Below are 17,240 nucleotides of genomic sequence, written 5' to 3' on the forward strand. Positions count from 1 at the left end.
CCCCCCCTTCTCTGGTCGCAGCAGAGCGACGCCCCAGAGGGGCAGAGCATCGCCCCCTGGTGGGCAGAGCGTCACCCCTGGTGGGCGTGCCGGGTGGATCCTGGTCGGGCGCATGCAGGAGTCTGTCTGACTGTCTCTCCCTGTTTCCAGCTTCAGAAAAATACAAAAAAAAAAAGAAAAAGTTTAAGGCATTTAGAAGTTCAAATTGGTAGTTACAGAATAGTCATGGGGATGTAAAGCATAAGGAATATAGTCAAAAATATTGTAATAACCATATGTGATGTCAGATACTAGATTTGTTGGGTAATCACTTCATAAATTATATAAGTGTCATAATTATGTGTAGTACACCTGAAACTAATATATATTGTGCCTACTATAATTTAAATTTTTCTTTAATTTTTAAATGTGCATAGCTAGAGAAATATGCTAAGTTGTTAGCAGTGGTTAACTCTGAGTTGTAAGTATATGAGTACTTTTTATTATCTATGCTTCCATTTGTTTTTTTCAAATTTCTTTTGACTGTGTTTTTGTAATAAGAAAAAATACACCAAAAAGAACCTTTGTTTAAAAAGAGAAACTGAAAACCATATTTTCCAATTTTCATAATATATACACTTAAACATTTGGCTATGTAGCATATGTCGTTTTTTAATTACCACTGTGTGGGAATTCTTTAATCAAACATTTGGTGTTATAAGGGGAAAGAGAGTCTTGGGCATCATTTTCTGTGGTTGCAAAATTTTGAATTCTAATTTGTAACTTTCTTTTTCCAATTATAAGATTTATACCAGTTTACTCAAGAAAATTTTAGAAAACTCAGGTATAAAGAAAGCAAAAATTTACCTGTAGTCTTAACATCCAGAATGTACAAGTAAACAGTGTATATCTTTTCATATGCATATTACATAGTTTTTAAAACTGAAATCATCAATACAAATATAAAAATTTTTATTCTAGGTTTTCAGTTCCTTTCATACCAGTTTTTCATTATCTTAGTTTTCAGTTGTAATGTGTAGTATTAGGATAATGTTCAGCCAAAATGTATTATGTATTATTATATGATAATAAATGTATTACTTATTTATCCATATAGCTGTTTCTAGTGAAAAATAAATTTTTGTTAATGACAAATTCAGTCTGCTCTTGAAGACAGTTGATTCACATCCTCCTTTCTGAACAAGGTTATGATTTTTGTGTTTGGGATTTCTCTAGATTGAAATAGAATATTTTGTCTGGATTGAAATAGAATATTTTTAGCATTTCAACTATCACATCTTAGTAATTCCTTTTTTTTTAACTCTCATAAGATTTTCTTGTTTTTAGGTAGACTTTTTTTTTTTTTACTAAAGCATTTGAAGTAAGAATCATAAAAGAATTAAGATTAACAAAAAATTATAATATGCTACTTAAATATATTATAGAACAGTATGTACAATATGATATAACTTTGTTATTAAAAGTATATATGTTTATATATGCATATGTCCAAAGTTTAGAAGAATATATACCAAAATCATAACAGATTACCTCCAAGCAGAGTGTTCTTCTGGAAGTATTCTGCTTTCTGGACTCTACAGCAAGCATATTCCCAGAAAGAAAAAAAAAATTTTATTTTTTTTTTTTGTATTTTTCTGAAGTTGAAAACAGGGAGGCAGTCAGACAGACTCTTGCATGCGCCCGACCGGGATCCACCCGGCATGCCCACCAGGGGGCGATGCTCTGCCCATCTGGGGCAATGCTCTGTTGCAACCAGGGCCATTCTAATGCCTGAGGCAGAGGCCATAGAGCCATCCTCAGGGCCCGGGCCAGTTTTGCTCCAATGGAGCCTTGGCTGTGGGAGGGGAAGAGAGAGACAGAGAGGAAGGAGAGGGGGAGGGGTGGAGAAGCAGATGGGCGCTTCTCTTGTGTGCCCTGGCCGGGAATCGAACCCGGGACTCCTGCACACCAGGCCAACACTCTACCACTGAGCCAACCGGCCAGGGCCCAGAAAGAAAATATTTTAAAACCCATCTAAGGGCCATCTTTTTACCCATCTTTCAAGAATTATAGTTTGGTTAGAAGAAATTCTAGACACTTAGAAAGACTCAAAAATAAATGACTGTAAGCATTTATGTGTAAAAGTGTGTAGTATATATAGGATCTAACTAAAAAAAAAATCATTGGTTAGTAGAATTAGTGAAGTTAGAATTAATGAAGAAAATGATTTGAACTGAGTCTTAAATGGAGATGTACAGTTTCTGTTGGAGAAGAAGGCAGTAAATTTATGCCCCTAAAGGACAGCATGGACAAAGGCACATGTCTGGGAATGAAGGGGTGTGGGAGGGGAACAGTGAAGAGACTAGATTTCATCAGGACGTGATGGAACTTTTAAGGCAGCAGGTCCATTTCACATTAATGATTAGATAGAAAGGAAAAGAAAGAAAGTTGTGAAATTTGTAAGATTAATGCATTGTTTTCTAAAGAATCTCAGTGTTTTAGTACCTACTAAACTATATTTGGGTATTATATCTTAGTTATGGTTACAAATTTATATAATCTTGGTTTATATAATTATTTTGGTGCTAATTATACTGAAATACTACTGTATTATATTATTTCTCCTTTTAGACAATGTCTGCATAGTGAAAGTTACACTTATTCAATAGATACTTTAATACTATGATACAAAGTGTTACCTCTAATAATCAGCTTTTACAAATAACTTTCTTATTTCTTAGGGCTTTTGCCAAGATGGCCTCAGCTCCTACCAGCTATGGGAGCACTACCACTAAACCAATGGGGTAAGTTTGTTTTTTAATTAAATTTTATTGGGTGACACTGGTTAACATTCTTAATACAGGTGTCAGGTGCCCAGTTCTACAACACATCTCTGTACACTGTATTGTGTGTTCACCCCCCACGTCAAGTCTTGACCCTTCACCATTTGTAAGTTTTTAATCATTCTGATTGGATAAGTGTGGTACTCCAGACCATAATTAGACTTTCATGCCTTAAGAACACACTGACTTGGAATGCAGAATATTTTTATTGTGAAAGAGAATAAATGCCAACATACCTTTGGCTTCTTAGAGTGTTTAAATTTTCATTTTAAAACGTAAGTTAATATATTTTATATGGTATGAGCTCTATTGACTTCTTTTGCTTCCTTGTTCTTAAAACGTTACATTTTTCATTTTCCAAAAATTTATGAAACTTAAAGCTATTTTCACATCAATGTTGATAAGTAGTATAGACTTGAAATTAGGTCTTGAGGCGCTCAAGACGTGGGCATCCTGTTAAGTAATAGGGAGGAAGTCCCCAGGGCTTGATATGATTCCTGACTCTTAGGATCCTGGAGAGTATCCTGTGATTTTCAAAGCAGCAGAACAAGGTTTTAAATTCTTATTTTTTATAATTTAGAGAAAAAGCATGAAGCCCAGAAAAAAATAGGTTTATCTTAGCCTTAACGTGAACTACCACTTTTAATGAAACAATTTCCAAAAATAAACCCACTTGTCATAATGCAGGACCTTGTAAGTGTTTGGCAAGATGAGTCCTCTGGCCTCCCCTTCAGACAATGCAGGTTAGCACACTCCCTCAGAGCTGCCTGGGGCCACGGAGTTGCCTAAAAACCACCCATTCCAACAAAGATCACTTTCTATTGCTTCTGTTAAAGAAAGGACTTCCATCTTGTCCATCTCTTCATTTCAGAGGGAAGTAAGGACAAGATAGGGAATAAGAAAATATGTTTATTTTATTTTTTTTTTTTTTTTTTTTTTCATTCTTCTGAAGCTGGAAACAGGGAGAGACAGTCAGACAGACTCCCGCATGCGCCCGACCGGGATCCACCCGGCACGCCCACCAGGGGCGACGCTCTGCCCTCCAGGGGGCGATGCTCTGCCCATCCTGGGCGTCGCCATGTTGCGACCAGAGCCACTCTAGCGCCTGGGGCAGAGGCCACAGAGCCATCCCCAGCGCCCGGGCCATCTTTGCTCCAATGGAGCCTTGGCTGCGGGAGGGGAAGAGAGAGACAGAGAGGGAAAGCGCGGCAGAGGGGTGGAAAAGCAAATGGGCGCTTCTCCTGTGTGCCCTGGCCGGGAATCGAACCCGGGTCCTCCACACGCTAGGCCGACGCTCTACAGAAAATATGTTTAGAAAATTATTTCCTTATGTATAATAAATAGACTTACCAGTTTCATGTCTTAAAATCTTATTGAATATAAGATTTAGATTTCTTTTTAATTTTATTTTGCAAGAGAGTGAGACAGACAAGAAGGGAGAGAGATGAGAAGCATTAATTCATAGTTGCATCACCTTAGTTGTTCATTGCTTCTCATGCATGCCTTGACTGGGGGCTCCAGCTGAGCAAGTAACCCCTTGCTCAAGCCAGCAACCTTGGATAAAAAGCTTTTAGATTTCTTATGGAGTTTGTTGTTGAAGATTTTACTAAAATGTGTTACAAGAAAATGTTAGATGATTTAAAGGCTATCTCTAGCCTTCTGATTCTATAATACAGGATTACCAGTCTGTCTCACAAAACATTTTTTTTACAGGGACAGAGAGAGAGTCAGAGAGAGGGATAGACAGGGACAGATAGACAGGAATGGAGAGAGATGAGAAGCATCAATCATTGGTTTTTCATTGCGACACCTTAGTTGTTCATTGATTGCTTTCTCGTATGTGCCTTGACCGCGTACCTTCAGCAGACCGAGTAACCCCTTGCTCGAGCCAGCGACCTTGGGTCCAAGCTGGTGAGCTTTGCTCAAACCAGATGAGCCTGCGCTCAAGCTGGCAACCTGGGGGTCTCGAACCTGGGTCCTCTGCATCCTAGTCCGACACTCTATCCACCGCGCCATCACCTGGTCAGGCACAAAGCATCTTTGGATCTCAAGTAAGACACTGTTGGAGACAAATATAAACCTGATATGGCAATTCATTTGTTGGTGTTATTTTTGATGTTAAAATTTTAGACAACAAACATTCTTCAGAGTTGAGGTCAAATTCATTAGGTGTGTAATGCTTCACATTTTTATATGGTAGACTTTATGTATAGTAGGAGAGATGGTATACAAAACAGGATTGGATCTAGTTGCCATGATAAAGAGAACATAGTAACTTTTGAGCTACTCATCAAACATACAGGCATAGATATTATTAATGTTGGTGTGTTTTGAATTCTAAAGCAACTTGTTTTAATTTACTATCTTTAATTTTTTTTTGTTTTAGCATTAAGGCAATCAGCAAAGCAAGTAGTTCTCCACAAATTACAGTTTGCCTAAAAGCTATAGCTAAGGCTAGCCTGACCTGTGGTGGCGCAGTGGATAAATCATTGACCTGGAACGTTGAGGTCACCAGTTCGAACCCCTGGGCTTGCCTGGTCATGGCACATAAATGAGAAGCAACCACGATGAGTTAATATCTTCCCTTTTATCTCTCTCTCTCCTCTCTCTGAAATCAATAAAAGGTCATTTTAAATAAAATAAATAAAACCTATCACTAAGGCTAAGCAATTAAAATGTTTATTTTGAGGGCAGCTCCTCATTTTTACATTTTATTATTAATTATTGACTAGTCAGAGTATTTTTTTACTATTTTATTGTTAAATAGAATTGCAGCAGTGTTACTGGAATTCTCAGGTCACTTCTGTTTAGTGATAACAAATATAGTAGGTACTGAAGGCATCAGCATGTGGTAGGTATGGAATCAAGCAAATATCAGGTCTACTGGAAAGTTCTGTCCATTTCTATCACAAGTTTCGACACATAAGCACATGTTTATTTGGCGCATGTGTGCCTCTCTATTTTTATCACTTAATGTATACATACTGACATAGCAAATTAACTAAAACAAAGTTGATTCACGTTAGTCTTATGTGTGAAGCGATAGTGTACCCATGGCTACTGATAAAGTTCATTTACGCCACTGTAATTTTTACAAATTTCAACAAGGAAGAAATGCTACAGAAGCATGTAGAAATTTATTGAAAGTGTTTGGTGAAGGTACAGTTTCTGATAGGACATGCAGAAGATGGTTCGAAAAATTCGAAACAGGTGATTTCGACCTTTCTGATAAGCCATGTTCTGGGCGACCATCTTTGATCGATGACGATGTTGTTAAGACTATGTTGGAACAAGATCCTTTTCTGACAACATTGGAGATCGCAGAAAGGCTTCATTCAACTCAGCAAACCATTTCGGACCATATTCGGAAGGTAGGATTGGTGTGGAAATATTCAAGATGGGTGCCACATTAATTAAGTCAGAAGAATTTGGATGATCGAGTGGTCATATGCACATCTCTGCTTGCTCGGAACAAAATCGAGCCCTTCTTGAACCAGATGATAACTGGGGATGAAAAGTGGATTACCTATGAAAACATCGTAAGGAAAAGGGCATATTGTGAACCCGGAAAACCTAGCCCTTCCACCTCTAAACCAAATTTGACTCTGAATAAGAGAATGTTGTGTATGTGATGGGACATTCGAGGACCAACACATTATGAGCTTTTAAAACCGAATGAAAAGCTCAATTCGGAGAAGTATTGTCAGCAACTGGATAATTTAAAGACAGCAGTCTAAGAAAAGAGGCCGGCGATGTTCAATAAGAACATCATATGCATCATGATAATGCCAGGCCACATGCTGCTTTGGGGACTCATCAAAAAATTGCAGAACTAGGCTGGGAAATTCTGTCGCATCCACCGGACTTAGCACCCTCCGACTATCACTTGTTTTTGTCCTTATAAAATTTTTTGAAGGGCAAAAAATTCAAAAATGAAGAAGATATCAAACAAGCACTGGTTCAATTTTTTGCATCAAAAGATAAAACATTTTTCAAAAATGAGATATACAAATTGCCCTCACACTGGCAAGAAATCATTAATAATAATGGTAATTATATTTAATAAAGTTTATTGACAGTAAGAAAAATTTGTATTTTGTTTTATTCCAAAATTGGACAGAACTTTCCGGTAGACCGTATATTTTATATAGAACATATAGAGAGATAATTTATGCTTATCATGATGCTCTTCTTTTGCCCTTAGTCTCCTATCACGAGTCATGAATACTGGATCGCAGTTTGTGATGGAAGGAGTGAAGAACCTGGTATTAAAACAGCAGGTAAGTCCACTTGTTAGAAAACGTACTGGTAACTTTTAAGTGTAAGTTGACAGGTTGGTTGCTCAGCTAAAGCAACCTCTAGATTTAGTCAAATTATAACTATTAGAAATAAAAAAAAGTCAAGAGTCTTTTTAGTTTTTTGATGTATTTAAGAATTTTTACATGTGTTTTTCAGAAGTCTGTTGTTGCTTTTTTTTCTTTTAATATGCTCTTGGACTTCACTGACTTTTTTTACTACTATCAGTTTTGTGAAAGTACCTTAATTGAAAAAATTAAACCTATTTAAAATAACAAACTGCTACGTGATGCATATTATTTAAGTTTAACCATATTAAGAGAATAGACTAATGAACTTAATAGACTAAAGGATGTGTATTAGAATAAATAAAATATTTTAAGTAGAATTTATATTTTAGGGTAATAAAACTATAACTTGATTTCACACTTTCTTTTAGAATAACAGTCTTCTTTTTCAAGATAGGACTTTTTTTTTTTTTTTGCCCTGATTGGTTATTTTCAGTGGATAGAGTGTCAGCCTGGCGTATGGAAGGCTTGGTTTCAATTCCCAGTCAGGACACACAAGAGAAGTAGCCATCTTCTTCTCTCCCTCTTCCCCTCGTGCAGCCAGTGGCTCTCTCGATTGGTTCAAGCATTGGCCCTGGTCACGGAGGATAGCTCAGTTGGTCAGAGCATGACCCCAGACAGGGCTTGCTGGGTGGATTCCGGTCAGGGCACATGTGAGAGTCTGTCTCACTATCTACCCTCCTCTCAATAAGTAAATAAATAAATGATATTTTAAAATTATTTCTGAACTGTTTTTGTTATTCTAATATATGGATTTTTACTTCAGAGAATCATTTTAATTGATTTGGTTTTTTTCACACAGAATTTTCTTTTTACTTTCTATTATTGAAATTTCCAGATATACATCAGTGTATCAAACTCTCCTGAACCCTTCACCAAGCTTCAACTCAAGATCCTTTCATTGTTTTATCTTCCCTACCTAATTTTTTTTTTTTACTGGGATATTTGAAAGCAAATCTGAAACAGAATACTCACATATATAAGTATTTCATTTTCAGTTTATAATGTGAAGGTTTTTAAAGGTCAGATTAAGAAAAGAGATGGAGTTAATTGTCAGTTATTCAGATGTAAATATTGTCTGTTATCAGGAAAAAAATAGATCTTTCTCTGAATTCCTTCATACTTTTGTCTTTTTTATAATGTTTATGTGTGGTATTTTTTATTGGCATTATTAATTTTTGCTTTGATTTTATAACCAGTTTTATTGAGACACAATTGACATACATGGTTTTACTTCTTGATAAGTTCCTTGAGGGCAAGGAATTTCTTCCCCATCTTTGAATTTTAATAGTGCTTTGCATAAATAGGTTATTTTTTATTTGAATAAGTGAATAACATTTTATTATAAAAACCATGTAGGCCTGACCAATGGTGGCACAGTAGATAGAGCGTTACCTGGGATGCTGAGGACCCAGGTTCAAAACCCCAAAGTCTCTGGCTTGAGTGTGGGCTCATCGACATAATCGCATGGTCGCATGGTCTCTGGCTTGAGCCTAAAGGTTTCTAGCTTCAAGCCCAAGGTCATTGGCTTGGCTGGAGCCCCCCCCCCCCCCCCCCCCCGTCAAGGCACATAGGAGAAGCAATCAATGACAACTAAAGTGCCGCAACTATGAGTTGATCGAGTTGATGCTTCTCTCTCAGTCTCTCTCTCTCTTCCTCTCTCTGTCTCTCTCCTCCCTCCCCATTCCTCTTTCTAAAAATAAATAAATAAATAAACATTTTTAAAAGAGTCTCTTGTTCTAGAAATATTTGAGCTAATACAAATCCATTATACAAGTCACACTGTCCTAATGTTCTAAAGTTTAGAACATTAAGGTACTGTGTTGGGAGATCTGGGCAGGTGGGGAACTAAGGGGAAAGAGATGTCAGAAGAGACTGCTAGAGATGAATTCTTTCTCACACTTAAAATTCTGAGTAATTATGCCTCATACCTAATATTTCTAAATATTGCTTTGGATTTTATCTTATTAAACATTTGAAGGCATAAATATGGATAGAGGATATCTTGTGCAGTTTTCTAGGTCACTCACTTGTAAGAGTTTTTCTGCTTCATTTATTTCTTGGGCAGCGTAAGTTTTATGCATCACAGGTATCAACTATCACATAAAACCATTTGAATAAATTTCACAGATTTGGAATATATTTGGAGGATAATTGTAAAAGAATGTGATGAATAATGTTGCACAAAGTTGCATAATTTAAAAGTATTCTTTAACTTTCTTTGGCTTGTTTGCTAAAATAATCCCTTTTAAAAATGAATTAACAAATAAATTGCAAGCAGTGGAATTGAGTAGATTAAAAAAGACCTTAAGCCTGACCAGGTGGTGGTGCAATGGATAGTGTCAGATTGGGATGTGGAGGACCCAGCTTCGAAACCCCGAGGTCGCCAGCTTGAGTGCAGGCTCATCTGGCTTGAGCACGGGCTCACCAGCTTAAGCAAGGGGTTGATATCTTGAGCATGGGATCATAGACATGACCCCATGGTCGTGGCTGAGCTCAAAGGTTGCTGGCTTGAGCAAGAGGTCACTCATTCTGATGTATCCCCCTGGTCAAGGCACATAGGATAAAGCATCACTGAACAACTAAGGCGCTGCAACAAAGATTTGATGCTTCTCATCTCTCTCCTTTCCTGTCTGTGTGTCCCTATCTGTCGCTCTCTCTGACTCTGTCTCTGTAAAAAAAAAGACCTTAAAAAGATCTATCATCTAGTTACAGTGTGTGGCCCTTATTAAGATAATGTTTTGAATGGGAAAACTGAAAAATAAATGGATGCAACAGGAAAATTTTAACACCAACTGGATGTTGAACCGTATTAAATTATTGTTAATTTCTTCAGGTGTGGTAATAGTGTTATAGTTTTGTTTTTTAAGGTGTATCCTAGAGATATGTACTGAAATATTTATGGCTAAAGTAGATTGATATTGGGAATTGGTTTTGAAACTGCCTAAGCAAGTAGGCAGTAGGTGAGAATAGAAATGAAGTAAGATTCTTGATTTTATTGCCATTAATATGCCATGATTTTGGAAAGAAATACCATTTCACGTATTTTTTATTCTATTATCTGTAGATGTTGATGTTGATGTTGGATTCACCTATATATTTCTTTCTGATTTATAATTTTAACATTTTGGAAATAGATGATCCATCTTATTTTCCGTCCTCCTATCATTTCACTGACAACTTCCCACCCATTCTATCATTGATACAGTCCTTATTCTCAATATATTTCCAGTGTCGCCACTTCATCTTCTTTACTGGCTAATTCAGTCTTCAAGATGAGCATTCTCTTCAAGGAGGGACACATACTCATTTTCATTCTCCAGGGCTTTGATAATCAGGACAGTAGCAATTCTTGTCCCAACAGCACTGCTGACTTAGCATCAGAGTATTGTCCCAAGCCCAAGGCTGCTAGGGGAGAGTTAGAAATAATTTCATAAATCAATGGCCATATAGGGCAACAAGTGGCTAATTTAGGAGAACTAGAGGGGTAAATAATTGTTAACTGTTTTGGGTATAGGGCTATGTATGCTATTTTTCTTAGATGTCTGTTTTTTAATTAATGTGCATTGTTTTTTTTTTTAATTTGTTTTAAAGCAATTATACCATCAGAAGTAAAAGTAACATTTTTATTTAAACTTTTGCAGGGACTAAAAAGACAAAATAATTGACTATGGTCATAAAACCAGAAAGGTTTTTAGAAATAGATTTCTCACTTTTTATTTCCTCTAGGTAAAATTTCTAATTTATATATTTGATATTTGAACATTTTAGAAATAATGGTCCTTACTTTTGGACAGTCATTGTGTATGGGACTTTGTCTCTCTCATCTATATTTATAGAGGCTTTCTAATTATTTAGGTATTAATCTATCCAATAATATATTTTTATTTTATTTCTAAAATAGTTTCCAAAAACAATGAAAAATGTGCTTGGCAATTTTTAAAACAATGGGTTTTTATTTAAATAAATTTCATTTATTCTTATATTGAGGTACCCAAATTTTTTATGTTTTTAAAGATAAATAAGTAACAGTTTATTTGTTTAGTGCAGAAAATTATATGGCTTTGTTTTGTTTTCTCTCTGCTGGTGTGTTAGCTGCCACAGTTTAGTTTTTTTTGATCAGTAAAACTTTATTAATCTTTCCCTGACCGGTTGGCTCAGCAGTAGAGCATCAGCCCAGCATGTGGAAGTCCTGGGTTCGATTCCCAGCCAGGGCACACAGGAGAAGTACCTATCTGCTTCTCTACCCTTCTCCCTCTCCTTTCTCTAACTCTCTCTTCCCCTCCCACAGCCAAGGCTCCATTGGAGCAAAGTTGACCTGGGCGCTGAGGATGGCTCCATGGCCTCTGCCTCAGGTGCTAGAATGGCTCCAGTTGCCATGAAGCAATTGCCCCCTAGTGAGCATACCAGAGTCTGTCTCTCTGCCTCCCCACTTCTCACTTCAAAAAAATAAAGAAAAAAACCTTAATCTTATATATAAATTATTTTTAACATAAAACTGATTTTAAAATTATTAACTCAGTTTAAGCCTTTGTTTAGGCAAAGAAGAAAACAAGGTGGAACATTAGTTGGTAAAAGAGAGGTTAGACATTATGTATTTTCTTTATCATTCTCTACACTTGAAGTTTTCCTTAATTTGTGACCGTGTATGACTGTTGTATGATGTGGCAGTGATAGAGGATTCTTTTGCTATTATCTGGTTGTAAAGACCATACAAAAACATAAGGAACTGTCTGTGGACTCATGAACTTCTGAACTATTCTGCTAGAAAGAAATTTTCCTTAGATTATTTAATGACCTATTTACTGGTAGGCTTGTCTTTGGATATATAAAACAGGGGTATAAAATAAAAGGCAAGATTTAATTGTGTCTTTTAGAAGAATGTTATTTTTATACTAAATGAAGATTTATGAGATATTGGTATAAATATTCAAATTTTCAATTTTCACTAATACAGTAAAAGTAGTATGACATGGCTTTATTACTACAAAGTCTTTTGAGAACTTTTCTCTATTACACAGATCAAATAGTACTACTTGGGGAACTAAACAGAGAGTTATCTGTAAATAGAGAAATATATATAAAATTAATTTTAGTAAAATGTTGCTGTGATCTAGATTTTTAAAAATTATATTCTTTTTCGTATGTTTTAAAGTACTTCATCGTCTTTTGTTAGAATTGCTTGGAACAAATTTATAACTGTAGTTTTATTCTTTTGTATAAAGCTAAATCTGCACCATTATTCTTTAGGAAAAGTAGTCGTTTAGACTTATTCTTATATACACAAGTTCAATTTTATTTGAAACAAAACACTTAAAAGGTAAAATTTTGCACTACCTTTTTTATTTTAATTCTAAATAATAGAATTCAGGAGCCACATTTAGTCAGCTTGAGCATTCAGTGCTTGTGTTTATATTAAAAAGTTTTGGCCAACCCAAATATCAGTCAATAATAAAATAGCTTTAATTTTACTTGCCTAAGATCACTTTTAAAGGCTTTTACTTACCAATCTAGAGAAAGTAAAAGAAAAAAATGCACTATTTCCTGTTTGTGCAAAGTAGTATTTTTCTTAGTGATAGTCCATTTTAGTAACAGTAAAATGTTTTATGGCCCAAGGAAAGTAAAACTCCTTGTAAAATAGTAATATGTTATTTAAATAAGCAGATTTCATGTTGCCTTTGTTGTATGAAGTCTCTAAGATACAAACCTTTTTTCCAGGACATCCTGTACAGCTCACAGAGGAAATAAATACCAGTTCAAAGTGGACAAAATACCATCCCAGTAGGAATGCAATTTGAATAGGCATAGTAGTCAAGTAGTAAATTTTCTAAGCTCCATGTGTTGTTATTTTCAAAATAATGACAAAAATTAGACTGAAATGTGACAATAGTATTTCTGATCCCAAGGCATGTAAGCATATTAAAAGGCAATCTTTTGCCAACACCAGTGTTCATGTTCAAAGTGGAATTTGTTCTGTAAGAAGACACTGCAGTATGCCATTGAAAATTTGGAATTTAGCCTAACTGGTGGTGGCACAGTAGATAGAGCATCAACCTGCGACTCTGAGGACCCAGCTTCAAAACCCCAAGGTTGCCAGCTTGAGTGCAGGCTCACCAGCTTGAGTTGCGAGGTGCCAGCTTGAGCATGGGATCATAGACATCCTATGGTCACTAGTTTGAGCCCAAAGGTTGCTGGCTTGAAGCCCAAGGTCACTGGCTTGAGCAAGGGGTCACTGGCTTGGCTGGAGCCCCCCAGTCAAGGCACATATGAAAAGCAATGAACAACTCAAGTGACACAGCTAAGAGTTGCTGCTTCTCATCTCTCTCCCTTCCTGTCTATGTGTCTGTCTCTCTCTTTCTCATTCTCTCACTTAAAAAGAAAAAAGAAAATTTGGAATTTATCCCAAGCAAAATAAAAATGGTCAGTAAAGTTTGTATTCATTTCCCCATTTTTTAAAAAGCACAAGTATCATTTTGGCTTAGAAAAATATATATTAGAAATGAAAGAATTGTTAGATACTTAATCTCATACATTTTCACAAATTTTAAGTTACTCTGTTTTTAAAGAAACTTGTAATTTACAAAAAGGAAATGAAAAAAAGTTAACAATGGGAATCTTATGTGATGAAAACAAAAGCCTGCAATTGCTAGTATTAAAATACAAACATCTAACAAATGAAGTAAAAAGTCCAAACACACAAAAAAAGTCCAAACATGTATCTGTACTGAAACCTGATACACTTACACATTAAAAGGACCTTTAGATTTAGAATTAGAGTTTTCTGCGAACACTTGAGTAGAGCCAAGGTTATTTCCGTCTGTGAAACCGTGCCCAGAATGCTTAATCTTAGAATGTGTTTAATTGAAAGGTAAGCATACTTAACTATAGAATGATTGGGTTGTTTTGATAATAGAGAGCTTTGATTTGTTATTCTCATGAAAATACTCATCTTTTCCACAGAATCTACCTGTAACTCGTATTTTAGACAATCTCATGGAGATGAAGTCAAACCCTGTGAGTAGCATACTTGTAAAAGTCTTAAATGTATTAAACTGACTATATGAAGGTGATAAAATCTGAGTTTGTTGCGACCTTAATTACAACAGACTACATGAGAGAAAGACGAGTCCATGTTCTCAAAGCGCCATTTTTAGCTCTTATCACAGATAATAGAAATTGGTTTCTCAGCTACTACAACCATTATGGCCAGTTTTCATCCAAATTAAATGTAGATTATATTCTACATGTATTATTAAATGTGAAATATATCCTAAGGAGCAAATGAAAAAGACTAGTAAGCATCAGCTTGCTATGATAAAAGATTACCAGTCCAATTTAATTTTCTGAAAATTAAATCAGGAGAGGAATGCATAGTGAAACATTTAAGTGCATGTGTTCCGGTGCTACTAAATTTCTTAGGGCCAGAAAATAAATTAGAGCTAAATTGTTGGGTGGATAGACAAATGAGTAAATATTGTTAGCATTTACTTAAAGAATGGTTTCCAAGCTATCTGTTTACAGTTGAGGAAAGGAATGTAAAAATTACCACAATCTTTTCATAAAACAGCCCAGCTTGTCACTGTGGCAACCAGAGAGTGGTTGTCATCACAGGAGCCTGGAACTGAGAAAGGCAGCATGACCCTGTTCCCAGCAGTATCCCAGTTTGGGTTGATCTGGATCATTATAGACTTGGCAGTGAGGCTTAAGATCCCAGGCTAAGAGAGTGAGAACAGAATTTTCAGATTAATACGTAATTTTTTGTAGTTATTAAAACATGATTCTAATAATACTAAAGGAAATAAAAATAAATTTTAAAACCTGCCATGTGATAACAAAAATATAGTATAATAAAAAATCCCCAAAGGAGTAAAAAAAATGTCTGTAATAATAATAGAATTGGATTCTTCCATCCAGGAATCTAGATATTGAGAGTGGAATACAATGTAGTAATAGACTTATTACTACATCCTAGAATATAGAAAAAAGGAGCTAGCTGTCTTTAAAAGACTGAGAGACTTCCCCTCCCGCAGCCAAGGCTCCATTGGAGCAAAGATGGCCCGGGCGCTGTGGATGGCTCCTTGGCCTCTGCCCCAGGCGCTAGAGTGGCTCTGGTCGCGGCAGAGCGACGCCCCGGAGGGGCAGAGCATCGCCCCCTGGTGGGCAGAGCGTCGCCCCTGGTTGGCGTGCTGGGTGGATCCCGGTCGGGCGCATGCGGGAGTCTGTCTGACTGTCTCTCCCCATTTCCAGCTTCAGAAAAATACAAAAAAAAAATAAAAAATAAAAATAAAAAAATAAAAGACTGAGAGAAGTATACATTTATAATTAATTATCTTAAAGAATACTACTTCACTATAGTCAGCAAATATCTGGAAGATATTCTAGACATTAATAAAGAATAAAGCCACTGGCCAGCTAACTCAGTGAATAGAGCACTGGCTTGGCATACGGACATCCTGGCACACGAGAGAAGGGACCATCTGCTTCTCTCCCCATTTTCTCCCTCTTCCCCTCCTGCAGCTAGTGGTCAGCCTCAGGTGCTGAGGATAGCTCGGTTGATTTGAGCATTGGCCCCAGACGGGGGTTGCTGGGTAGATTCCGGTTGGAGCGCGTGCCAGAGTCTGTCTCACTATCGCCACTCCTCTCACTTAGAAAAAAAAGTATAAATAAATGCAAAATTTTAGACAGATGCCAAATCAATAAGGGGTTAAAGAAGTTTAGTATATTTTATTACTGTCCCTAATCTTTAAATTGAGATGATGAATAACAACAGGAATAATGTTAATCGCTAACATATGTTGTGTACTTGGATGCCAGAAACCATGCAAAACATTTTTTACATATTATCTCCTTTAATTCTTATTAGAACCTTCTAAGAAAAATTCCATTTTGTTGTTATTCTCATCTTATAGATTAGAAAACTGTGGCACAATGAGGCCAATTAATTTGCCCAAGGACACACAGCTAATACATGGCAGAACTGGGCAGGCCACATTTTTTCACCACTATACTGTATTATTGAGGGCAAGATCCAGAGCCTTAATGGACTCACAGAACTTTAGAGTTTAAAGAAACATTAGCAGTAATTTTTTAAAATGGAAGAGAGGAAACCAAGACATGTTAAGTGACTCTTTGCAAGTTATACTATTTAGGAGCAGAATTAGAACCCAAGACCTGTTACTTCTGTATTCCTGCCACTGCTCACTCCACCATGCATATGCCTTCCTCAGCAGTTTCCGTCATACATACATGCATTGCTAAATTATGAGTCCTTTTCAGATGTTTCTCCAAGTGTAAAAATTCATTTATCAGTTCTATTGACTCTGACTTTATAATTGAAGGAACATTACCACAGGTATTTTTAATTAGGAAAAGTAAGTATTTTCTGCTTTGAAAGCATTTTTTCATCTATGTACTAGATGAGGCAGCTGCTTACACTTCTCTGATCCCTCTTCTTTTGACAGATAAGTTGATTTAGAAGCATTAAATAGATTAGCAAAGTGTACAGTACTAAATTAGACCTAGCTAGTAATCTTGAACATATTTTATCTCAAAGGCTTTAAAGTGCTGTAAGCTAATTCTATGTGCATTCTTATCACTTACATTTATTAAGTGTTCTCTTTTGGTTTGTCTTGATTGAATAAATTGAAAGAAAGGAATTAAGGCTGTATCAGATAGATTTTATGTTACCTTGTAAATCTAGCTGGTAGTGGTTTCCTGGAGCAATGTATTAATGGATTGACTATATTTGGGCTCACTGAGAGTTTACCACTGGGTACAGGACCTGTCAGCAGCAATGCATGCATAGTTTTTCATCCGTCAGGTTTGGGGGTACCATCCACATGCCAGAAAAGAATGAGTCATTTGGCTGGTTGGGCCATGGAAGGAGAGGGAGGCAGAGATTAGGAAGTGATTACATCATAAGCAGTACTTCCCAACTCCTTTAATATCAAAAGGAGGTCTATAACCCCTTATCCAGTGCTTCAGAAATCCAGAAAGTTCTAAAAACTAAAAGATTTTATATAACTTATTTGGTGGCAAGCCTAACCTTAAATTC

General features: G+C 36.3%; 1 protein-coding gene across 4 annotated transcripts in view; it reads left to right on the plus strand.

Moving 5' to 3' along the window:
* Positions 1-17,240, plus strand: part of SCFD1 (sec1 family domain containing 1) — a 139,529-nt gene that overhangs the window by 105,057 nt on the left and 17,232 nt on the right. For all 4 annotated transcript variants that reach the window (XM_066341715.1, XM_066341714.1, XM_066341716.1 and 1 more), the window contains 3 exons: positions 2,721-2,783; positions 7,027-7,102; positions 14,147-14,200. In XM_066341715.1, coding sequence (XP_066197812.1) covers positions 2,721-2,783; positions 7,027-7,102; positions 14,147-14,200 — 193 coding nt within the window. The remainder of the gene's footprint in view (positions 1-2,720; positions 2,784-7,026; positions 7,103-14,146; positions 14,201-17,240) is intronic.

The sequence above is a fragment of the Saccopteryx leptura genome, chromosome 6, assembly GCF_036850995.1.
Source record: "Saccopteryx leptura isolate mSacLep1 chromosome 6, mSacLep1_pri_phased_curated, whole genome shotgun sequence".
Classification (NCBI taxonomy): domain Eukaryota; kingdom Metazoa; phylum Chordata; class Mammalia; order Chiroptera; family Emballonuridae; genus Saccopteryx; species Saccopteryx leptura.